The sequence below is a fragment of the Argopecten irradians genome, chromosome 3 (genome assembly GCF_041381155.1).
Source record: "Argopecten irradians isolate NY chromosome 3, Ai_NY, whole genome shotgun sequence".
NCBI classification, from domain to species: domain Eukaryota; kingdom Metazoa; phylum Mollusca; class Bivalvia; order Pectinida; family Pectinidae; genus Argopecten; species Argopecten irradians.
Window position 1 is genome coordinate 18,400,934 of NC_091136.1, and position 25,276 is coordinate 18,426,209.

The window sequence follows — 25,276 nt, forward strand, 5'->3', positions numbered from 1 at the left end:
TTATATCTCATGTTTAATAAATATAAATGAGACGAATGTATTGATGACTTTGTGAAATTATGCTAAATTTAAATTCAGCAGTACTAGTGCATGCATATGCATGATGTCAAGGAATAACATCTCAGACCGTAGTTTTCGATTCTCTAGTTTTTTTCCAGTCTCTTTTTGATTCAATAGAAAAAATCCTAGACACAGGAATATATTACTGTATTATATAAACACCATAATAGACGTTATTGGTGATTAAGTCCAAAAGGAAAACCAGCATGTAGGATATTAGATACATCTGTACAAATCAATGAATAACTGATTCACTTTTCATATCCAGACTATTCCATTTTGAAGGAAACTATTTAATTGATGAACTAGGATATTTTACCAAGAAATAGTTTTTTTCCCCACACGTTGGATGAACACATTGTCTATATCTATATAAGTCCTTGATCAGATGGGCAGTCATTTTCAGCTATTGCAGTTTGTAAGTGGTGGCTGTTCATGGAGACGTGAAAGTGCTAAGTCAGTCCATTTCTGTTCCTGTTCCTTAAGAGTTTCATTGCTTGGGCCGTTGTCCGGTTCTAGTTCAGGTAGCTCCATCTGTGGGACAGCGATATCCTCCATAGGTAATTTATCCTCTCTCCACTTCTCGTCCACCATCTTCATCAACCGTCCATCTCGTAGTACCTCACTGTCCATGGTGCCTGTAAGTACATAATGAGTAATTAGTAAGGACTTGAGAAAGGGGTTGAATTTAACATCCTATCAACAACGTTAACCAGGGTTATGTAAGGATGTGCCAGGTTTGTTGGTGGATGAAAGTCAGAGTACCTGGAGAAAAACCACTGACCAGAGAAAGTACCTGGCAACTAACCGACATGGCATTTGACCCAGAGGTGGAGGGCTTGTGATAAGATGTCTAGACATCTTAACCTCTCGGCCACTGCAGCCCCTAACTTGAGAAAAATGTCAACTACAGCAGAAACGGAATGTATGATAATGTATGTGACATATGTATACATATACTTCTGTAATAATGAAATTATATGCAAATATAAATTGTATATATATTATTCCACTGTATGGAAGGGTGTATATTCATAGACATTACCTATACAATGTAGCTGTTATCTTATTCATTGTTATTTATGAAGTGTATGAACTTCAGTATTTGCGCCCCTTTCCCTAGAAGCACCATAGGCCTCCCCTCTTCTGGAGAAGGAGTAGATGTTATAAACACCTGGGGTCCCCTCCCAACGAATCCTGTGCAGTTTACATTTGTTTGATTATAACATCAACATTGTATACATGTATATGTATGTATCATTGTATCTCATATAATATTCACATGTGAAAATACTCTAGCTGACTCACAAGTTCATATAATTATAAGTGATGGGCAATCAGTTTGAAATCATAATCGATTATTAGTTTGAATTTTGGAAGTCATAAACTGATTGATAATTGATTAAATAATCAGTTTCTAGTAAATAATATTTCAGATATAAAATTTGCTGTTGTTATACTTTTCCGTAATATTTCTTTAGATAGGAAATATTTACACAAAAGTTTAAAGTCACGGTACTCCTATACATGTAGTATAGACTATTTCATTTTCTGTTGAGAAAAGAGAGTACATTTAACAACAACCCATTGAAAAGATATATCTTATTATAAAAATTTGTAAAAAAAATAAATCTACAACATACACTCCTATATATGATTAGCGATTTCAATTAAGTCAAAAAAAAATAATGTGTCTGTTTAGGGTTACATTGGCAAAAAATAGGGTCGGTAGGTTGGCATGGATTAAAAAAAAAAAAAATTTGTAGTGTCTTTCACTCAAAAATAATGGCTGGAACTGGAGTCCGAGATTGAAATTGCGACTTTCCTTTTTTCTGTGTAGAATAGTGGAAAAAAAGAATTAGGGTCGGGTTTAAAAATTAGGCTTGGTCGGGTAACCCTAAACAGACATATTCTTTTGTTTGGCCATATGCACTTTCATAATCGAAAATCGGAATTGGAAAAGGCATACCAACTGATTATCTAAATCGATAATCGGCCCAGCACTAATAGTTATAGTATTACCATATGATTACCTAGTAATAGTATATGAACGTCATATGTGTAGAAAAACTGGGAAAAGTACACAATTTCTGTCCTCAACCAGTAATCAAACCCAGTCTCTGGTGTAAAAATTACGAGTCAAAAAAGAATTCAAATGTTCCCTGTCAGCTGCAAATGTATCGAGTGACAGCTAGAAGCTGTTTACACTGGCTAGTACTCTATGTATGTGCAAATCAAATCTACCCGATTCGTTTACATGTTTTCTGAGACTGAACAGCAACAGTTGGGTGACGCCTGTGGGTGACTAATCCCTATTGAGATTCCTCCTCTAGACTCTTTTATATTCGGACGTTTGATAGACTACGAGAGACATCTATCAAACGTCCGAATATAAAAGAGTCTAGAGGAGGAATCTCAATAGGGATTAGTGGGTGACGTATCACAGGGACATGATGTTTGGTAGATATGAAAAAAAATTAATATCTCACAATGTAGCCTGTAAGAAGTTACTTAGATCAATGAATTTGTACAGCTTTAAAATGAGTGGCGTTACAAATATAAACAGATATGAGTGTGCGTTACAAATATAAACAGATAGCATGTTTATCAAAAGAAGAGAGTCTGGCATACGATTAAAGGTGATAAAAACAGAAGGGACATGGAAAATGAGATAATACGCTAGAAACATTTGTATGTCCTATTAAAACATATATCAGTTTGATATTTGCTTATATTTTGTCTCTAAACAGTAAAATTAATGAAATCAATCTCCACATCTTTTTGACGACAGATTTTTTTCTATGACTTACCTCCCTTGAGTTCCGATGAGTTGTGACGTCATCTGAGACAACTAGCGGAAGCCGGTGTGCTGATCGCGGAACTGTCAACATGCATGTGGATTTTATCCACAGGTCTTAGTACTTACAGAAATACACACGGAGAAAAATATGTTATATTCCGACTTATTGGGTAGCATGTTTATCCCCTACATAATGACACATTATTGACGTCATAACCTATAAAATGACGTCACTATATGTAAATGATGATGTCATTAATGTCGAGTACATATATCATGTGGAGTATCATGTGGGGGTTAAATATAAGGTCATTTTTCACGAATGAATAAGTATTAATTTCCTATTCAGTCCACCCTGGAGTAATACGACTGTGCATATATGTAATTTATAGTTTACACATAAAATTAACCGGGGAGTTTTGATATACATACTGGTAATTTTATGTGCAAAATAAGATCATAGTGAAAATGGACAATTATTGCGGCCCACCTCCTTAGACTTACGTTTTGATGAAAAAAATCATCTGTTACAAACATACGCGCATGATTACAAGAAAAAACAAGGGTCCTCCTGCACAGTTTTCATACTTCCTTTTAAGGATTCTACTACATGTATTAAAAAAAATGTGTTTAAGTCTTAGCAAGACAATTAATTCATTATTACATTTCTTTGTACATGTACTTTGAGTTACACAACAATGTGCCGATGGTGTGAACCCGGTATGTTCAGATCGAGCAGGGTTGCATAATGATATGACGACATTCACAATATTATCATTATATAAATGCAGGTAATTTAAAATCGAAAAATTACAATGTTAAGAACGCTTTAAAATCATCAAAATACATCGTAAAACTCGTCACAGCCATTGTAAATAGTAATATTTTTTCCTTCTCGGGGGAGACCTTCGGACCCCCAAACACCAAAATATCGCGCCTTCGCCGCTCGCAAAATCATCAAAATACATCGTGAAACTCATATCTCAGCCATTCTAAATCGTAATATTTTTCCCGGGGGTCTCCCCCGAACCCTCAAAACACCACAATGCTCGCCAATTTCGCCAATTTGCGTTCTCATTAATTTCCTGTTATATTCTTCATAGTGCACTTGCGTATATGTAGAATACGATTTTTACCGATTTCTTTTATCTAGACTCCTAAATCGTCTCATAATGGTCAATAGGCTATCTAGCGTGTCCATATTGATACAAACTAATTCTAAAATCCCTGTGGACTGTTCGTATACTTTTGAAATTTTCCAAAACTGTGTACGGTTAGATAATATGATGAAGCGGTCTTGTAAATGATTTGTGTTTTATAAGAAATAGGTTGTTTGATGGCCCTGTGTTAGTTGAACTATTAAACGTGCATATCTTGTCCACGAGTACATGTCATGCATATTTGGTCATTGTATCTAGTATCTGTGTTTTGTCCCGTCTTTTTTATCGGTCGTGCGTGCATTATTACTACTGTACATGTTATTCTATTTTCGTACACGGAAAGCCCCGAAATTTTGTCGAATAAATCCGAAAAACTTATTACAGAACTTTAAAAAATAAATAAGCCTAATCCTTTCTGTGCGGTGTTCTGAAGGATTAAGTTCCAAATAGAAAATAGAGGTATGTTGTACATACATACATAAGGTGGGAAAGGGGCACGTTTGTCGCGGTATGACAGGGTTTTAGAAAGGGTATGAAGGATGGCGGGGTCTACCTTTATAAATATGCATTATATGTATGTACATGTAGCATATGTAGTGTCATTATTGTTTTGGTCCATTTTCTTGTAAACTTATATTTCTTCTTGCTGATATAAACTTTGAAGTGTATGTTTAGAGTTTTAATTTACAGACAAAAGTCAACCGCAACCTCCTCGAACCTGAGTTGACACATACGTCACGATGTCAAATGACTTTTGACCTAAAGAACATAACAATTTTATAGCCAAGAATAACGATTAGAATGAGCAAACGATAGTTTTTATTATATTAGGGTATGTTATAGATTGTATATTATATATACGGATACATTTCCACTTATCAATATAACAATTACATGTAGCGCGACTGTTTTATATATCTATAATCGTCAATACCGCAACACTGCCCCATTGAATTTCCCGGCTCTTGTCACAGCTGTTTGTCTCAGATGACGTCACGAATCTACGGCCACCTGGTGATATCAGGGGCGATAAGCAATGCAATCGTTCTACAAAAGGGTCGTTGTGGACTCCGTTTCAAGCACATTTTATTGAAATTACGTCAAATACAACCTGTATTTTTTGTTGGAAATCATTAAGTGCACCACAATAAACAAATATCAACATAAAAATAGCATATTCAAAATCTGTTTTTATCACCTTTAAGCTTAACGTCATGCACAGGGCCTCGTTACTAATGATGATATATATAAGATAGGTCACGTCTAATGTATGTAAATAGACGTGACCTATCTTATATATTAGTAACGAGGCCCTGTGCGTCATGTATGCTGTCACGTTGTGTTCGAAATCCCCATGTCACCGTGTTCCGGATCAAGGTAACGTGTAACAATGACATTTGACATTTTCATAACGTTTCAAAATATTATACAAGATGATAAGGGATCCATACATTACATAACGCACATGGGAGAGTGGACATTTGTCATTCTGACGGAAGAGTCATTACTTATTACATAGGATGGAACTCTTACCTCTCTCAAGAGATCTCAGCGGTAACGGCCTTGACCTCTTTTTTTCGTTTAACATTTCATGCGCAGAACGAACTTCCGCTCACGTTTCAAAGAGAAAGTACAATTTACGACTGTTGGTGTACGTGATGTTAGTCCCCAGTCGATCACAGAGGCATACGCTGCAAAACTGACGGAATAGGTAAGAAATATACTTTTCTTATATTTTTTTAAATTGAAAACACTTCATTTCATTACTAAAATTATGCAATAATTACATGAAACGATATTGTTATTTCAGAAGTTTTATATAAATACTAAAGACCTGAATGGACCTGAACGGGACCTGAAGGAGGACCTGAACGGGGTTTTAGAGTATTAAATGCATATTTATATGCAATATCTCTTTATTTTATGCTAGAATATATATTAATACACATCTTGATGTCTTTTTTTGTGAAAATTTTTTTTTGAAGACTTAATTATAAAGCTCGACAAAAAGGTCGCTTACCGTACCGATAATATGGCGGACCTGAACGGGACCTGAAGGAGGACCTGAACGGGGTTTTAGAGTATTAATTCGTGTATGGAAGCAATATATCTTTGTTTTATCCAATATTATTCACTAATAAACTATATTAATGCTATTTATGAGTAAAAAAAAACTCTTAATTTCAAAGCTTGTAGAAAAGAGTCGCTTACTGTATAGTTAATGCCGATATGGTGGACCTGAAGACAACATGAACTGAATGGACATGAGTGAAGTTTTCAGTAATTTCTCATTTTTTTTAGTAAAAAACTGAATTAATTTATGTATATACACATACATGTATACAGATATATCAATGTAAAGGTGATTGACTCTTGTTAGCTAATAGCAAGTAATGCTAACCTAATATTTATAGTCAAAAAATAAAATACGATAGGACACAGAGTGAATTAAATCATTTATTTATTAGAATATATATATATAAACATTATTTACATACACATCAGTTCACATAATACATGCATAGATATAAAATACATCATTAATTTATTATTTATCAATACACAATTATTTTACATGGTACATTTGTACATTTCACATTCACATATCTAATTCATCAAAACATTTTGCACGGTATTTACAGATAATGTTCAAAAAGTACATTACAGAAGTAAAATGTCAATATGTACACATACATCACAAAAACATTGGCCTACGCACTGAAAGGAACTGTGTCTGGAGTCCGGTGTCATTAAGATGTACAAGGTCGTGGAGGTAGTGGTCGGGGAACTTCACATGGATCCTGATAAAGTTGAGCTTCGTCTGTGTCAATCGGTTGATCTTGTTCCGTTGCTTGTTGAAAGATGTCTGTGTCAGGCCTGGGGACTTGGTGAAGTTTCCTCGTCGGAGAATCTCTGCGAAGTAAATCTTCTGTATGCCGGCTCGAAGTAGGTCTGTCTGAAGTGTCTGGAGTCGCTGAAAGATCTCGTTGGGGGATGAAGTAGCAGAAATGTCGTTACCTCCAAGCTGAACTACAACAACGTCGGGTCTGTACTCTATGAGATCTTGTAGAAGATGACTTGGAATCGAATCCAAACGCATACCACCCTTGCCGAAGAATCGAACAGTACCAGGGACCTACATAAAGAATTAAACACATTTTAAACAAATATTACCAAAATATACCATGTAAAATATTGATAACTGAATTAAAATTGATAAAATCATAAAACAAAAAGAATTAAAGACATTTTAAACTAATATTACAAAAAACATACCATGTAAAATATTGATAACTGAATCAAAATTGATAAAAAAAATATTGCAGATATTGATCTACATATAACTGAATTTAAATTGATTAAAGCAACATTGGAAATATTGATCTACATGTAACATAATTAAATTGATTAAAAATACAACTGGTACTCTACATATATCCAGACATGTTACATATATTACCTTAAGGTCACCATGACAATATCGTTCAAGGCGAGTGACATAGCTGCTACCAAAGACTGCAAGCTTAGCCATGATCTTAGTATAATGTGTAGTATTCCAAGGAAAAAGGAAACAGTGAATAAAATTTGAAATGGAGTACATTTTATAATAGTTTGGACCAAGTAAGGATTGGTTATCATTGTCACAGACAACTTTTGATTGGTTACATTTAACAAGTGTTCATCATTAGCAGTCATCAGGGTTCTAATTAATTTTTTAATCCTTTGAGCAAAAGTGTTCATCATCATCATGGTAAATTTTTAATTATTTGAACAGAAATTCAGATATCTATATTAATTAGAGGATTTACCTTCTTAGAAAGTCATTTAATTATCTGTGAATAGTCCTTCCTTCATTAAAAGGCTATTAATTACCTGACCAGTGTTGAGAATGTAGTCACAATGTAAACAACACCCATCCACATGGGGCCATGAGCCAGCAATTACCAGTGGCTAATTAACCCAAGCTGGAGATGTGTTCAGGTGTTAACTGTATAGGTAATCCTCTTGATTGTCATCTCACCAATTAGTGTCAGCTTGGGTGACAATTACCTGTATATATTTGAGACCAGTCTGTTATCCAGTCATAATCTGCATTACTAGTGCTATGGTCTGTATGTGTAGAAATTAAGATAAATTTTTCTTTCCTTTTTATATCCTTTTTTATGCTCATTTTTCAGAAATTCTATAATTAAGAGTAGTGCTGTAGATTTTTTTTCAAATAGATTTTATTTTTGCTCCTAACTTAGAATTTTTTTCTAGTTTTGTATTTCATGATGGCTAGTACATTAGTATTAGGCAATTCTCAGGCTAGATATTTTTACCAGCATATTGATGCTAATGATCAGATGCATATAATTTCCAAGAGTGGATTAACATTTGAGAAGGCATGGCTTCAGTTGAGAAACATAGTTTCAAATTATAGCATTCTAGTTCTTCACTTGGGTTTTGATGAGATAGCTAAGAGGGAAAGTGATGAAGTTACATTATCAAAGTATCAGGCTCTGGTTGAGAAATTGTGGGGTATCCATCCAACACTGAAAATAGTCATTTCAGGTATACCACCAAGAGGTGTGATAACAGATTCACTAACATGATAGTGAAAGATTCCTACATCAGGTCATTTAACGAAGAAGCCAAGTCTGTAAACACAGGTCTTTCCTCAGTATCCTCTTTGCTCCCTCAGCTTTTCTTTATTGGCCATGGATACTTCATGACAAATGGTTGTCTAGATAGGTCACTTTTTGGCAGGGATGGCGTGCATTTCAGCATGTCGGGAGTTAGGACAGTGGTCAATTCCATCAAATTGTGTGTGAAATATGTATCAAAACAGTCTGACAGTATTAAGGTTAGAGATAGTGTTAAGGAAGTTAAACAGTCCAACAGTGTTAAGGTTAGGGATAGTGCTAAGGAAGTTAAACAGTCCAACAGTGTTAAGGTTAGGGATAGTGTTAAGGAAGTTAAACAGTCCAACAGTGTTAAGGTTAGGGATAGTGTTAAAAAAATTCAATTTTTGTTCTTGACAGTTTACAAAACTCTGTCCCACTTTCAGATTCACTTCAAATCCAATTGTCATCCATATATGGTAAACCAGGTCAAAACTTATCAGTTAAAATCCCAGAAGTTCAACAACAAAGTAACAGCTTTGATTGTGGTCTATTTGCTATAGCATTTTTGGTAGAATTTTGTTTTAATACATTTACAGGGTCTAAGAAAATAGAGTTCTGTCCCCAGTATCTTCGACCTCATTTGGTTAGCTGTTTAGAAAAAAGATCATTTTCACCATTTCCAAAAACTCAAAGTAAGACTTGTGGTAGTTCCAAAATTAAATCTGTTAAAATAGAATTTAATTGTTCTTGTGGAAAACCAGATTGCTGGGAAGATATGGTAGGATGTGAATGGATTAAAGGCAAAAAAGTCTGTAATGTTTGGAAACACAAAAACTGTGTAAAATTATCTGCAGGAGACACTTGGTTTTGCGATAAACACTGTTAGTTGATATTAGTAGGTTCACCATTCAGTACAAACATCCAGGATGTTTTTTCTAATTTTTGCAGACTACACATTTTGATGACAAATATACATTTAATTTATAGTGACAAATATACTTTAGCTCTTTCTAACTACTAATGTTTCCATCTGCAGTTCGCCTTGTTGCGTATAGATACTCGGATGTTAAACATTTTATTTTCATAGTACACATTTTCATGTCAAACAGATATGTAATTAGTCTTAGTGCTTTTTAAACCTATAAATGTTTCCATCTGCAGTTCGCCTTGTTGCGTATAGATACTCGGATGTTTAACATTTTTTTTCATAGTACACATTTTCATGTAAAAAATATATATGTAATTAGTCTAGTGCTTTTTAGCTAATAAATGTTTCCATTTGCAGTTCGCCTTGTTGCGTATAGATACTCGGATGTTAAACATTTTTCTTGCATTTATTCTTAGTGCTTCTTGGTATAGCTGTACAACATTTTCATAACAATATGCATGGTAAGTATTTAGTAAATTGCTGTTTTTGTAATTAATTTTTAGAAATAAAGTATTTGATTACCATTGGACTTTATTTTTATTGTGTTAAGTAGGCTTAATGTAGATGTAATAATTATTATCAATTCATTACTAGTAAAAACAATATGCAGGTGTATCAAAAATAAAAGTAAGAAAAAATTGTTTGTCTTAATTCAGTCTCCAAGATCTATTGTGTAAATAAAATTATATGGACTCAGTGTAGAACCACGTCCCCGTCGTTGAGTCTGGAAACATATATGGCCAAGAGTTCTACATATTTCTTGTTGAAATTACATATACATATGTACTACTAAGACTAACACAGGTAACTTATAATAGGCCTATCAGTATCAGGTCCCGCTCAGGTCCGCCATGTTATTGTTACGGTAAGCGACCTTATTGGCGAGCTATATTTAAATAAATATATAATATTTCAAAAAAAATTACAACCATATGTGAATTTATATATATTCAAACGGAAAACAAAGAGATGTTACTTATATATATCGATTCAATACTCTAAAACCCCGTTCAGGTCCTCCTTCAGGTCCCGTTCAGGTCCGCCATATTATCGGTACGGTAAGCGACCTTTTTGTCGAGCTTTATAATTAAGTCTTCAAAAAAAAAATTTTCACAAAAAAAGACATCAAGATGTGTATTAATATATATTCTAGCATAAAATAAAGAGATATTGTATATAAATATGCATTTAATACTCTAAAACCCCGTTCAGGTCCTCCTTCAGGTCCCGTTCAGGTCCATTCAGGTCTTTAGTAGGAGAAGTTTTATATAAAAAATTAAACCATGAAAGTAGGACACAAAAAGCTAAATAGTGACCCAGATCTGTCATTCAACGTATACGTAGCTACATGCCTATATCTAAATCGTGTAGGGCTTTATCAGCCACTTTAACTTTATCTAGCCCACATATTTGATGTGCACACGTTGCAGATAGGCAAGGTATAAAGGACATGTCGGCCTAATAATGTAAGTACTAAAAGTGATTATAAGAGTACACATTGTATGCGTTACAGATCTAACACTGTTTATTTGCACAATGTGTACCTGTAAATTAAAATGTTAGTGACGGACCGACAATGATTAATAAGTAGCCATCTACGTCCTTGTGGGCCAATGATTGAGAGAAAAAAAAATTCACGAAAAAAAATATGATAAAAACCGATCATCAGTTACAAATTTGTCTCAACAACTTAACAAAAATTTTCGAAAAGTGGTCATAAATCTTCAAATTTATAGCATAAAAAGTAATATGTATCACAGTAATCTCGGAAAGGTGTTTAATTCCAATAAAAAGAAGTTATTTCCCGAATTTGAAAGCCATGAAATTATAATCAATTATAAATAAATTATTACATTCCAATTGATGATTTTGAAAATGAAACGGTTTCCTGGCCATTACTGTTAAATGTTCCCTGTCAAATAAATTATTTGGCAAAAAAAAAAAACAACCAAAAACATTATAAAGGTCCTGCACTGAATCCTTTCTGAAACAAAATTAAAATAAAAGAATAAGAATACAGTATTTGACCATAAGCGCCCTGGGCGCTAAAAAATTGAAGCAAGTCATGATCGGGGGCGCTTAATAGAAACAAATTTGGACTTGCTATATAATAAGCCATAAACCAATTAATTTGCAAAAGAAATTGGTCAGAAAATCAACAAAGATTCATATTTTCAGTCTGTATTTAATTCATAGTAAGTGAAAATGAAGCTTAAAAAGGTGAGGGGTGCTTATAGACACAGGGGGCACTAATTGGATCAAATATGGTAATATTAAATGTCTGATAATAAAAAAAGTCTCAAAAAGGAATTCCAATAAGGATTAAAATCATCTATACTGACTGAAAATGTAAAACAAATCTTAGTTAAAACATTGAAGTCATTTTAAGCTATAGATAAGATTTTATCATATGTTCATTGAATGCATGATTATAAAAAAAAATTCTGTTTAATAATTCAACAATGCAGCTTTAACTATTTACTACGCTGTAACTATTTTTTTTTTTTAACCAAAAATGCTCTAAATATTTAACGAATGAACAAGATGATCATTTGGTTAGCAGGGGAAAAAAACCTGATCTTATCACATATTGAATGATTTAAACTGCATGACAACTAGAATTGGTGTTGTTTGAAGTTCATTTCATGGTTATTTATTTTTTTGTGGTGTATTATTTGACTTGATTGAAGGACAAACTGCCATGCATGTGTTCATGCAGTCATTTGTAAAAACAATTGGTTTTGTTTAGAACAATAAACATGTAATATAATGTATATATATGTGTATATATATTTTATAAATATACAGAATAGAATGACTTATTTCGTTTCAACTGTTAAGTTTACCAAAACAAACACCCTCTAAAAAATGCACTTTCAAAGAACATCTAGCATCGCACAGAATAAACCCAGTATAGATGAATTTGTGTTGTATACCTGGTAATCCATGCATCATTTATAGATCATATAACATTTATTTTTGCTACAAATTAAAATTGAATGTAACCACAAGTTGATGGAATCTAAAATGCCTGGCATATGATATATTAATTGATTACTCAGATGAATGACCTTGGTTTTCTTTCAAGGTTAAAGTTGTAAAGGGTAAATTGCTAAATTTTGAACAACCCTGGAATCCTAATTACACATGCTGATAATTGATAGACATGCAGTTGAGAAACTGCTAGTCGGTCTGTGTAAAATATTATTATGTTGGTTCTATTGGCTATATATGCAATATTGATATATTAAAACTTCTGTTATTCTGCATACATGGACAAATTCTGATTTTGATCTATGTTTAGTGAAATGCTTGACAAGGATAATTCTGATAAAGAAAAAAAAAATGTTTAGAAAAATCTGTTAATTTAGCAATTTTCATATGGGATTTTGTTGCATGAGTGAAAAAATAACCTTAGAAGCATTGCAATCAATATTATGGTCCTGTCATTTAAAGGGACAAGTCACTCAGGCTAATTCTTTTACAAAAGCGTGAAGCAAAATATGGCATAAATGTATTGTCCTACATTTCTTATGAAACATATAACATAAAATATTGACAAATTCCACGTCATTGTTTAGTATTTTGATTAATATCGTTGAAATATCAAATCGTTGATCAATACGATTAAGCAGGTACAATATGGACGCTGTACCCATACCCAAGCCAAAGTCACACACATTAAACAAATAAACTACATAACCACTGAGAAGGTGTTAAAATGATTTTTATGCAAGACAATTCACCTAATAAGGTAAACACACTACTCTCAGAGCAATTTGAGCAGTTCTCGACAAAAGTTGCATTACTCTACGAGCAAGGGACTGGGTTCGGCATACAAGAAGTTCGACCACAATGTGTAATGGCGGACAGCGAGCGAGTTTGAACATCTACACACATGTCACAACCATGGGGTTTTCAGGCATATTACAGTAAAACCGACTGATCTAATTTACATTAGAACTGGATTTTTCCCGATATATGTACACATTTTAATGTTCTCTTAGACTGAATTGTCCCTTTAACAATACATACATGTATATGATAATAAAATGGGTCTATGAAAAATGTTGGTGCCATTGAATTTTCTTTCTCAGTTGGCCGATTGTCTATGGAAAATTCACTGTCACTTTCAGATACTGGCTGTGACCTAGTACCACCTTAACAACTGACATTATTTTGTCTTGATACATAATGTTTATATAAAGATTACATAGATCTGTTGAACTTGATGGTCAATTATTTTAAAGGAAAACATAGCTGTTATAATCAATTTCAAGGCAAAGTTGTACTTGCGTGATAATGCTGCTAGATATCTCATTCAGTATGTGTCACCAGAGATGAACTTTGCTGTTCTCAGACAGCTATTGTTTATTTGATACTGGCCTACATACCCAATGTCACCAAGGTCTATAACCCTGACCAGATACCTACGTTAGATATACAGATACCCAGACACTAAATATAACTTGTCTGACTTACAACGTCCTTTATATATTTTGATTGATAGTATAGAGTAACCTTGATCAAACCTCTTCAGATAAGTGATATACCTGTTGAGTATACATACATTTGTAAATATACAGTGACCTAGGTTTCAGGTGACGGGTGTTTATGAAAGTACAGGTACATGACTGTCTCATATTGTAAAATGATGTTAAATTCAAAATATTTCTGATGGGAAAATGCTGAGTTTTTTAATTTAGATTAAATGCAATAACGTATTATTAATGCTTAATATTATTGATATTTTTGAAGAAAAAAATTTCTTATAATTTGATGATCAGAAACAAATGATTTACAGACTAAATGCATGTACTCGAGGGTGATGTAAAGTAAATAGTTTTAAATTGTGATTTGGAGGTTAAATGATGCTGAAATAATTGAAACTCTACTAACCAAGCTTGTATTCTACAATTGGCTATATATAGATTCAATTATAATGTACTAAAAAGACATATTTTGGCCAAGCTTATTCTACAATTGGGTTGATTCAGTTACCATGTTAAGACTGATACATTGTAGCTCTCTCAATAGCTAGAACATATTATAGTTATATACACATAATTCAGAATATATAATATATATAGAGTTCTTGGGTTAGAGACCCTTATGCCTGTGGCTGCTTTTTTTCTCCTTGCGTTTTTTAGGTCAGACTGAGACAAAGTCTGTAGTGACCTATTCTAATCACTTGCGTGAGGCCATTAAGGTCTGTGACTGCATTTTTTCTTCTCTTACTATGAGTGCTTTACTGGGTGTCGGAGTAGAGCATTATTATCATTCTAAATTTCTTACAATTCATTTTATAAAATGTGAAACAGATTTTAAAACTTATTATTAAAGGGGAAACAATATTAATACAAAGAAAAGAATGATAGAATCATGTGTTTGCCATATTATTTAAAATTGTTTTTAAATTGAGTTTAGACCTAATGATAATCTTCGTCCCATAGGCTAGTTTAATCATAACAACATCCATGTATAACTATAAGTCAGAGCTAGACTTGTAAATATGTTTGTATATTGAACAAGTATAAGGCACAAATTAAGAACATCTAAAAGTATAGTCACACAATAAGTATTATTAATATTGCTTATTTTTAGCCCACCATCTGATTCAAATCGCCTTTCGTGTGTGGTTCTTTGTCCGTCTGTCCATCCCTCCTTTCTTCCATCCTTCCTGCCATCTTGGATTTTGATAGATAAAGTTTGTTACCACTATTTCTCAGAAAGTACTGAAGAGATCCTTCTCAAATTTCACATGTAGGCTCTGTTCCCCTAGGACCCTAGCTGTGCATATTGCATTAGGGGACTGATCATGATCGGTCAACAAGATAGGAGACAGGCCACCATCTTGGATTATGACAATTGAAGTTTGTTACTGCTATTTCTCAGAAAGCACTGAAGGGATTTTCTGAAATTTCATAAGTAGTAATATGTAGTAAAAGTCTGAAAAGCAGAGAAAAGATCCCTCTTTCGTTTGCCAGACATAGATCATTCTTTGGTGGGCGCCAAGATCCCTCTAGGATCTCTTGTTGCTGCTTTGCATTTTAATTACAATCTTCTTTTTTTTTTTTAATTTTCAGACTTGCAAACTGATATCGTGTAAAATCATAACCTAGCACCAGTATCAAATAAGGGTAAGTATGAAAAAAATAGTTAAAAAAAACCCTTTGAATTTAAAAAAAAAAAAAAAAAAAAAATTGTTTCTTGTTAATCTATCCAACCAGTTCCTACCTACCTTTCCCAAATCCACTCCCCAGGATCTTGCCAACTAACCCATACATTTGTACTAATCAAGATCACACTGGAGGTTTACTACCTTCTGTAATTTTTAAATTTCAGTTCTGTGACTATGGCCTTACCCGTGATTAAGACCTCTGTTCTGCGCTCTGGATCATTTTTACGTGTCGCTACATTCTCTCATTTCGTGTCTCGGTCAATCAGTGCTTCTTCTAGTAACTTATTATGTTGGAACTGTAAACAATCCAAATTTCAGTCTGAAACTTCAGTTTGTTCCTCAAAGACAGCATTGTCAACCAGAAATTGGAATTCTGTTTCTGTAGCAACAAGGAAGATGTCAGATTTCACAGGAAAAGACAAGGATTATATCTTCAGACAGGTAAGATTGCATGCTTACAGGTAGCTATATGACGTTTGATGTTTATTATGACTGTTAATTATAGTTGGAGAAGGGGTAGTTGTTATTAGGGATTTTGGAGGGAAATGTTTAAAAGCATGCCCAATGTTTACTAAGTGTCATTCAAATGATGACAGATTCGACAAATCAAAGGGTCCGGATATGGGTTACATGTTTAATATTTTAGTTCATGAATGTACTGACCAATTAAACGAGCAGTGCTAAACCTAAGCTGCCCCAAAATGTATCTTATTCTGTAACGCTAAAGTTTTGCTGTGCCAGATGAAACAGCAGGTTAAAATGAAGGAACATCTTCTTGTCAATAATTTTAAGGCCTAGAGACCTATATTTTTGAGCCAGTGACATGATGATATAAATGGCTTCCACATATATGACCTTGACATTTTTTGCAAGGTATGAGAGGTCACAAGTGTCAAATAGGTTAAATCTTTGAATGACTTGTCAATAACAATGAGGCCTAGAAACCTCATATTTGGCCTGTGGTATGCTGGTACAAAGGTATTTTATGGTTGTTCAAAAGAATGACATTGACCTTCATTCAAGGTCACAGAGGTCAAATAAGCTAAAATGTATTAACTTCTTATCAACAAAAGACAGGTGTAAACTCTAATATTGTTGGGTCTGTATCATGCTGGGATGAAGGACTAACAAGTTTGTTAAAATGAATAATCCTGACTCTTATTCAAGGTCACAGGTGTCAAATAAACCAATGTTTTTTTACTTCTTCTATTAAGGATGTACTCCTCTGAGAAGTCAAAATTTTCTTGTATTACATTTTTTCTCATATAGATTTTTGGAAATAGGAGTTCATACCATAAAAGAAAATGGAAGAAAAAACATATGTCCGTGTGCTCGTTTTTGAGCTATTGTCACTCAAAGAGACCTAGTTGACAAAATCTTGGATTTTATGGGAATTTTGCCGTTTTGACCATACACACGAGAGATTAGAGCCATAATTTCCAAATCAGGTGTGTGATATTTATGGATGTTTGTAGAATTTATTTTCTAGTAGTCTTCTTTAAAAATATACCAGTTTTGATTAATAAGACTCATATTTTTTTCTGAGAATAACAACATATGCTAACCCTACCCCTTAATTTTGAGCAACAAAATACACCATTTTCAGCCATTTTTGCCAAATTTAACCATTTATAGAAAAAGTTCTGGTTTTAAACTTTTGTTAATATTTTGCATATCAATAGGGAATGGGTTTGTCTTTCTAAATTAGGCAGGAAAATGGGGGGTCCGTGTGCTTACTTTTTTGCCCCATTTGAATATTTGTTATTTTTCATTATTTTAGAGTAAAAAATAAAAGTGCTCAAATTACTATTCAATGTAAAAATAAAGTGACAAAAGCGTATAATTTCTGGAAACTTGCTACAGATATTGATAAATTGTATTTGAAAATCTCATAACTTCTTTGATCTTTGTCGAAACGAGACTTCAACGGGACTGAAACCTCAGAAGAATACATCCTTAAGAGGCAAATATTGGGCCTGTAGGATGCTGAGATGAGTGTCTGTTCAAATGTATGACCTTGACCTTCGACCTTGACTTTCATGCAAGGTCACAGACGTCAGATAGTTTCAAATCTTTGAATGACTTCATGTCATCAACAAATAGGTATTGAGACCTTATATTTTGCCGGTGACATGCTGAGATGAAAGGTTTCCAAATTTATTCAAATGAATGACATTTACATTAATTCTAGGTCACAGGGGTTAATAGACTAGAATCTGCAACTTCTTGTTACATGTAAATAAAAAGTAGCATAGCGACCTGATGTTTAGCCCCTACGTGATATGCTTTGAAAAAGGCGCTTTCAAGTATGTTAAAATGGATGACCCTGACATTCATTTAAAGTTACTTTTGTAAAACATAGACAAATTTCAAAGTTACTCCTCTTTGGCCTTGTTTCTTAATTTAAGGGGTTTCCATTGCGTATGGAAATCCTTATACATGTAGTTTAATATTGTTCTGATTTTAAGGATTTCCATTTTGAAAGAAAATCCTTATTGTTATTGTTTTCTTTTTTTCAGTTTTTAGTTCTTATTTAGGATTTCCCTTCCAAATGGAAATTAGTTATTGTTCTGTTGTAAGGGAATCCCTATCGTGCTGATTTTTCATTTTCTCGTCAGAATTCAAAATTGCATGATATACATGTACCGTAAATTGGGATATTTTGGCGTCGGGAAAATTTGCCGTTTTTGTATCAAATAGGGTGGTTAGATTTTGGTGCGTTTAAATTTGGCGTTTCCCTTTGCCATGTAAATTTTCAGCGCATAGCTTAATTTGATCAAAAGAAAAAAAAAATCTGAAGAATGATTTTGTCTATACAAATAGATCCCGCAACAATGAAAAACTGACATGGTAAGTTTTGAAGCCTTATTGATATAAAGCATCCCCCTGAAATATTGTTCTTCAATAAAAGTGATAAATAGTCACTATTAATTATATACATGTTTGCACAAAAGAAAGACTCGCATAAGTTACTTTTTTCCGGTTAACAGCACATACCTGAAATGTATGTTCATGTATTGTTATCGAGTAATTTACCGAGAGTACATGTTCGCATACCTTATACATTTTATTTAGATGTATCGGTAGATATACAAACAAATAAATACGTAGTCAAATTTTGGTACATGTTAAATTTTGGCGTTTTCATGCCAAACGCCAAATAAGCCAAAATTTGACCACATCCAAAATATCCCAATTTACGGTAATCGACAACTACTATTTTCATGACAATGTCAACTAATGTCGGCTAAAAAAGCGCTTCTTTAAGATGTTATAGACACTAATAGATATAATGGCGTGATTATTTGATGACAGAAATATATGCACCGAACTCTGTGGACTTACTAAACTGAAATGTACAAGTTTTTGCATATTTTGCCAAAATTTACATACACAATGTACAACACAACAAACTACTACTGAAAAATAATACATAAGTTTAGGGCTGATGCATACACACTTTTTACCACCTTAGTTATGTTCAAGAGCACATAAGAAGTGATGTTTAGGCACATAAAATGCCACTAGTTTAAACAAGGTAAGATAACCTTAAGATTGTGCTCAGACATTGATGTCCATGTACAATGTATAAACACATACAATCCTAGGTCACTTTACTGAAATATGACAAATATCATGGACATTTTCAAAGTCTAATTCTGTTTTTCTATTCGCAGTTACTGGACTACAAGTCCTTTACATACACCTACCTTTTAGCTGACCCAGATACCAAGGAAGCTGTACTTATTGACCCTGTGTATGAGCTCGTCGACAGAGATCTCAACCTAGTCAAGTCCCTTGGCCTCAATCTGAAATTCGCAAGTATGAAATGAGTTTTAATTTGAATTTTTAATTTGAATTAAAATTTGGTCTATTCAAATTTATTTGTTATGTCTTTGGTAAAATTTGTCTACAAACTAGGAGACTTAATAGATTTAGCATACTTTATATGTGTTCATTCAAATGTGTAGATCAATTTTAAAATACATTCAGTAGATAATCATGTATGCATGAATTATTACATTTAGGTTCATACATGTAATACCAAGTGACTGTATTAGGTTATAAACATTCCAAGCTGATTTGATTAATTTCAAATTTGATATACACCGTGTAAATTGATATATGTATATATATTGACTTTTGATATAATATCGTTTTTCTCTGCCTCTAGTTAACACCCATGTCCACGCTGACCATGTGACAGGAACGGGGGAAATAAAAAAGAAGCTACCGTCCTGTAAGAGTGTTATCACAGATATCAGTGGGGCCAGCGCTGACATTAAAACAGACGAAGGGTCTAAGGTGGAGTTTGGAAAATTTGCACTAGAAGTATTGAAGACCCCTGGACACACTAACGGTAAGTGTGTTTTTTAAGAGGGGGTTAAAATCAGACCTGGTATTCAGTCACTGGTTCAGATTTCCAGTGGTGGAGAAATATATACCACTAAAATAAATATTAGACACTGCAGACTACTGTACCTTGATCTTGACTAGAAATATGTCAGAAACACAGTGGACTACTAATAACATTCCTGTGCTTCTGTCTATGTATATTTATAATGAATTAAAGTTCCTGTTACCACCTCTTAATAACATAGGGTACACCATTGTCTATAAAACTGCTGTAGGTTTGACTTGATCGTGACTTGGATGTATTTTGCGCAATGGAACCGCTGGCTATATTGTTTTCAGAATAATGCGATTTGATTGTAGTAGTTTTTTACGGATGATTCAATGTGATATCAATATAAAATTATGCTTTTTTTGCTGCTACCACAAAAGGAAACGATAACAATTTTCAACGATCACCTTAAACCTGCTTACCACATATATTAAGGGTGCATACGGATATACATGGAATGTTGATCTACATTGACCTTAGTTATGGGCAAGATAGAGGATATTGAAGTGGTTTCAAATTATAACCATAGCAAGGAATATAGAAAATTCTAGTGATGTGTGTGGACATGTCTGACTTGTAGGTTGCTGTACTTATGTTTGGCGTGAGAAGGGCATGGCTTTCACCGGTGATGCTGTTCTCATACGTGGCTGTGGACGCACAGACTTCCAGGAAGGTTAGTTGAAAATAGTATTACTGAATTATTGTTTATGTTTGGCATTTATGTTAAATGATCATAAGAGCTTATATTTATTATGATATTTTGACAAAAATAGCATTTTGAAGACATGTTATGACACGTAGTGCAATAGCTGAAACATCTCATATGTGTCACCTCCAACCATTGCATAGGGAGGAGTGATGCAGGCATAGAATATGCATGATCATCATGTTATGTCTGATCTAGTCCATATTTCAATATGGGACAGGTGAACTATACCTTCAAGATATTTCTCATGTAGTCACAACTATGGTTAGTATTCTACACATACATGTACACTACACTATATCTATGTTAGAAGGCACCATGTATGCCGTATTAATAAACCACATGTAAATAATTCTATGGTGCTGTACTGATTTAAAAAAGATAAATGTCAACAAAGACTAAATACTTCATGTGTTGGATGTATGATTCCAGGCAGTGCAGCCACACTGTACGATTCTGTCCACTCCAAGATCTTCTCACTACCTCCAAACTTCTTGCTTTACCCAGCTCACGACTATACAGGTAATTAACATATATCGAAAGTGGAAGTCTACCTTAAATTAATACTGACATTCCATAGGTTATATAATTACGTTTTACATAGTATTTAACAAAGGAGCAAAATAATCTTAAAGCTATATATCTTTGACATTACTATTTGACTGCGCAAGAATCGATAGCAAAGATTTTTTTAAAAGAAATGGGCGTAAAAACAAAGAATCTTAACCTTAACCTTAACCATGTAAGATGTGATATTCTTTTTTAAGTATGTAGAAAATCGTGAAATGTTTAAAGTGATTAAGCTTCTAGAATGCTGGCAATGATTTTTTTGTAAAGCATTGTCTTTGATTTGTTTTGAAAACTTTCGATATGCTTGGTGGTTTTGTAGGTCAAACAGTTACCACAGTGGCAGAAGAGAAATCCATGAACCCTCGTCTGTCCAAGTCGAAGGAGGCATTTATAGAGATTATGGCCAGCCTCAATCTGCCCTACCCTAAACAGATTGGTAAGTCTTGCTTGTACTATCCAACACTACATGAACAATAGGTCCACATAAATACAATCCACGTTCAAATTACATTTAGCTCGATCTTGGACTAATCATTTGCCATTGAAAGATTTCCTGCAAATTATTTTTCGTTGAAAGTGTTTTCCATTAAAACTTGAGACCCAACCAAAATCAAAGACAAGTTGACTACACCTGTTTGATAAGGGATGTGGAACTCATGTACATTTACATTCTTCATTATTGGTAACATACATTATGTGGCAGTCACAAAATTGGAGAAAAAAAGAAGATTATGAGATACTGTATATAATAATATTAATATCACATAACCTGATACCTGTTTAGAAAGAAACAATTTGTTTTTGTGCTAATCACTCCACTTTGGATTGAAAGGTAAAGCTATTACTACAATTTTTATCCTGTTTATTGATGTTCTTCATGTTTATATGTTATCATCAGATCGTGCGCTGCCTGCTAACCTAGTGTGTGGAGTGTTTGATACCGAATAGACCAACGAAGTACACATATTTCCATGAAACCATGGCAGCAACAGCTAATACTTACTCTAGATAATGCTGTGGTGTTTGACTCAGCATGGAGAATGGACTCATGATTGACTTAGTGTGATTTAGACTCAGTGTGTGGAGTTGACTCAATGTTGATTGGATGCCCTCGAACAAGCCATATTTTACAGAAGAAATATATATTATACATATAACCAAAGTTTGAAACAGGTTAATATATAATTACCTAGTACAATTGAGATTGTAAATGTATTTGTTGGTTGTATTATATGCTTATGTTTACGTTGTCTTTCAAGAATAAAAAAACATGAAAATGATATTGATTGTATCAGGACATAAATTGTTGACATATACCATTTAAATCAAAATGTAATTTATATTTTATGTGAAGATATTTGAAGGTATTTTCAGTACGTTTGTTTTTAAATGAAATTTAAAAAAAAATGTGAAATAGTCTTTATTTTAATGTTAATAAATACATGTATCATCATATTTGATAGAGGTTTGCTAATTAATTAAAACACCACATTATCACAATCAGGAAGAGAAATGAAAACAAGCTTTTATCTGTAAGTTAGCTTTTTCGTATCATGATATCAACCAACGGATGATTTATCTTTATATGTATAAAATACAAAAAAATGCATACTTGCCTTACCATTATAAGTTTGAATATACTCAGTAATCACTCATAGATCGTCATCTTTGACAAATCTTAGACCGATCGTGAACCGTTTGCATGTTCTCTTTAGCTTAAAATGCATGTTTACTATGCAAAGATTATATCAGCATTTCCTGGTGGCATCATTTTGTTTTCGGCACTAAACTCATAACAAGTACTATCAATGCAAATTTATACTGGTAATGTATCGTGTGTTATTTATGCACGATACCTAATACATGTATTTGACAATTGTAGAATAGTCTCTTTGCCTTATTTCGTTTTCTTGAAATCTGCATTAATACATGTATAATTTCACATTGTGGCTTTATTCTTTTGTTAATTTTTCTGAAAATTATGAAAAGGACATTCTCAAATGTATCCTAACATATTGTCGCAGACTTGATATTTCTCACAGTACAATATTACTCATACTATTTTGCAGGAAAATTGCCAAGGACTATTTAATAGCTTACGACTTACTTTTTATCTATATGTAAGAGATATTGATACCATTTTCTATTTATATATAGGAATTCCATTGGCATTGCTTATTCACATAGGCTGGAAACTTATTCAACAAATGTCAGACATTTACTTTTCATGAACAGAATTTATGGTTATGTTTAAATTAAGATTTGGTCTTAACGGTTGTGCAATGATTTGGAGTAGCCCGTCTTACTGCGGTCTTGATACCAGATGTAGACATTTGACACCGAACTTCTATCTATCATGTCTATGTCTGAGTCAAATTAACTCGGTCTAGATTTAGAACAGGAAAGAACCTTTGGTACACCTGATATCCCAGTATGAACCTTGTAACCGCTCTGTTTGCTTCAACGTGTAGACATGTTAAAAACCAGTTTGGAAATGATTATAATTAAGATACATACTTAGGTTGTCTGTATGTCGAACATACTACATTGTATTAGTAAATATTTTTGCTTAATGTTTAAGCCTTAATTGAAGTTTTTACTTTTACTAAATATTTTTGATTAATTTTTAAGACTTAATTGAAGTTGACTTTAAGTAAATATTTTTGATTAATATTTAAGAATGAATTGAAGTTAAAATTAAGCTTATTAAATTACAAATTGATTTTAAGACATCCATCATGAATCCCGGATTGTTACTGGTGGTTGGTTGTCAAGTTGTTTTAATACTGTTTAGACTACTTTGGTTGTTAATGACTGTTTACAAACAATGAACAAACCTACCTGAAAATACCATGACAAACATTCTTAAGACAATACTGTTATCTGATATGTTAAGTATAACATTGTAACATTTTTAACATAAATCGTAAGGAATCGGTAGCTTTTTTTGTTATGATTCTGTATGTTTTTAATTTTTGTCATTGTTCTATGTTGCCTTTTTTTCATAAGTGCTATTTTAAACGTCCCTTGCTTTACTTTGTTATCATAATGCATTGTACAATTGTATATCGCTAATATTATCTTTGATCTATACACTCGTTTTATGTTTAGCTCTATTTATCTATCATTTTTTTTTCATATTAATGGAGTTCCTTTTGTCTTATTAGGTTGAACTTGGTTGTTTTTGTATCGTATGATTTTACTAACTGAATATTAAATTTGGAGGATTTTGATCAGTTTGAAAAAAAAAAAATAAAATTGTATCCAGACATTCGTCATATTTGTTATCTTTTAGTAGAAGTGACAGTTTCCCTAGTGTAGTCCAGTTTGATTTGCATTGATTTAATTCTTGTCAACAGCTTAGTGGTTCCCTTGCGAAGATGTTTGACCCGGATTCCTTTGACGAATTTGGTCTTCGTTGAAAAGATTGGTTTTCAGAATTATTTTCAGTTGATTGATGCTCTCATTCTCGAAATTGTAGGAAATGACCAAGCATCACACGTTTTTTAATTACAATAAATACATTTAAAAGCACAGTATTGGCTATTCTTGGTCCATTTGCAAATTACGTTAACTATCGAGCGACCGCTAAAATAATGCAACAAACACATTTGCAAACTATCAAACAAATCAAACAAAAATTCTGACCGAGGTGACGGTGCCGCGCCAAACCGAGGGTTTAAAAAATGGATACAATTGAGTTGAGCAACATGCCAACCTTTTCGGAAAAGATTGGTGGTCATGAAGAGAAAAAGGGTGGTCAAACCTAAGATGATGTTAGAAAAAAAAAAATGAAAAAATGGTACAATACCGAGCATGATGCTTATGACTGAAGGGTCGTTTGAAGGACACCTGTATT

General features: G+C 33.2%; 3 protein-coding genes across 7 annotated transcripts; 1 reads left to right on the plus strand and 2 right to left on the minus strand.

Annotated features, from left to right (window-relative positions):
• On the minus strand, positions 1-5,692 carry LOC138317726 (anaphase-promoting complex subunit 13-like). 2 transcript variants are annotated; one of them, XM_069259586.1, is made up of 2 exons: positions 5,554-5,692; positions 1-698 (listed from the first exon to the last, which is right to left on the minus strand). In XM_069259586.1, exons 1-2 carry the CDS (start codon positions 5,606-5,608, stop codon positions 463-465), a joined length of 291 nt encoding a protein of 96 aa, XP_069115687.1. In that variant the 5' UTR covers positions 5,609-5,692; the 3' UTR covers positions 1-462. The 2 variants fall into 2 exon arrangements, with proteins under 2 accessions (XP_069115687.1, XP_069115688.1); XM_069259587.1 differs by having other exon boundaries at positions 5,486-5,557.
• On the plus strand, positions 5,615-24,924 carry LOC138317724 (persulfide dioxygenase ETHE1, mitochondrial-like). 3 transcript variants are annotated; one of them, XM_069259584.1, is made up of 9 exons: positions 5,615-5,731; positions 15,642-15,695; positions 16,122-16,177; positions 19,414-19,558; positions 19,911-20,096; positions 20,722-20,814; positions 21,280-21,369; positions 21,737-21,853; positions 22,316-24,924. In XM_069259584.1, exons 3-9 carry the CDS (start codon positions 16,133-16,135, stop codon positions 22,363-22,365), a joined length of 726 nt encoding a protein of 241 aa, XP_069115685.1. In that variant the 5' UTR covers positions 5,615-5,731; positions 15,642-15,695; positions 16,122-16,132; the 3' UTR covers positions 22,366-24,924. The 3 variants fall into 3 exon arrangements, with proteins under 3 accessions (XP_069115685.1, XP_069115684.1, XP_069115683.1); XM_069259583.1 differs by having other exon boundaries at positions 16,055-16,177; positions 22,316-24,921; XM_069259582.1 differs by having other exon boundaries at positions 15,901-16,177; positions 22,316-24,919.
• Positions 5,961-10,767, minus strand: LOC138317725 (uncharacterized). 2 transcript variants are annotated; one of them, XM_069259585.1, is made up of 3 exons: positions 10,532-10,767; positions 7,481-8,070; positions 5,961-7,156 (listed from the first exon to the last, which is right to left on the minus strand). In XM_069259585.1, the coding sequence occupies exons 2-3, from the start codon at positions 7,619-7,621 to the stop codon at positions 6,716-6,718; spliced, it is 582 nt and encodes a 193-aa protein (XP_069115686.1). In that variant the 5' UTR covers positions 7,622-8,070; positions 10,532-10,767; the 3' UTR covers positions 5,961-6,715. The 2 variants fall into 2 exon arrangements, 1 of the variants encoding a protein (XP_069115686.1); XR_011207794.1 differs by lacking the exon at positions 10,532-10,767 and having other exon boundaries at positions 7,023-7,156; positions 7,894-9,022.
• Positions 24,925-25,276: the final 352 nt, after the last annotated feature.

What these genes read in the sequence shown, in the direction of transcription:
- LOC138317726 (XM_069259586.1), bottom strand. Translation starts at nt 5,608, where the DNA reads ATGTTAAACGAAAAAAAGAGGTCAAGGCCGTTACCGCTGAGATCTCTT. An exon ending in GCTGAGATCTCTTGAGAGAG is followed by an intron (nt 699 to 5,553) that starts GTAAGAGTTCCA and finishes ATGTACTTACAG; the next exon opens with GCACCATGGACAGTGAGGTA.
- LOC138317725 (XM_069259585.1), bottom strand. Translation starts at nt 7,621, where the DNA reads ATGTACTCCATTTCAAATTTTATTCACTGTTTCCTTTTTCCTTGGAAT. An exon ending in ATTGTCATGGTGACCTTAAG is followed by an intron (nt 7,157 to 7,480) that starts GTAATATATGTA and finishes TTCTTTATGTAG; the next exon opens with GTCCCTGGTACTGTTCGATT.
- LOC138317724 (XM_069259582.1), top strand. Translation starts at nt 15,911, where the DNA reads ATGGCCTTACCCGTGATTAAGACCTCTGTTCTGCGCTCTGGATCATTT. An exon ending in ACGCACAGACTTCCAGGAAG is followed by an intron (nt 20,815 to 21,279) that starts GTTAGTTGAAAA and finishes GTATGATTCCAG; the next exon opens with GCAGTGCAGCCACACTGTAC. An exon ending in GCCCTACCCTAAACAGATTG is followed by an intron (nt 21,854 to 22,315) that starts GTAAGTCTTGCT and finishes TGTTATCATCAG; the next exon opens with ATCGTGCGCTGCCTGCTAAC.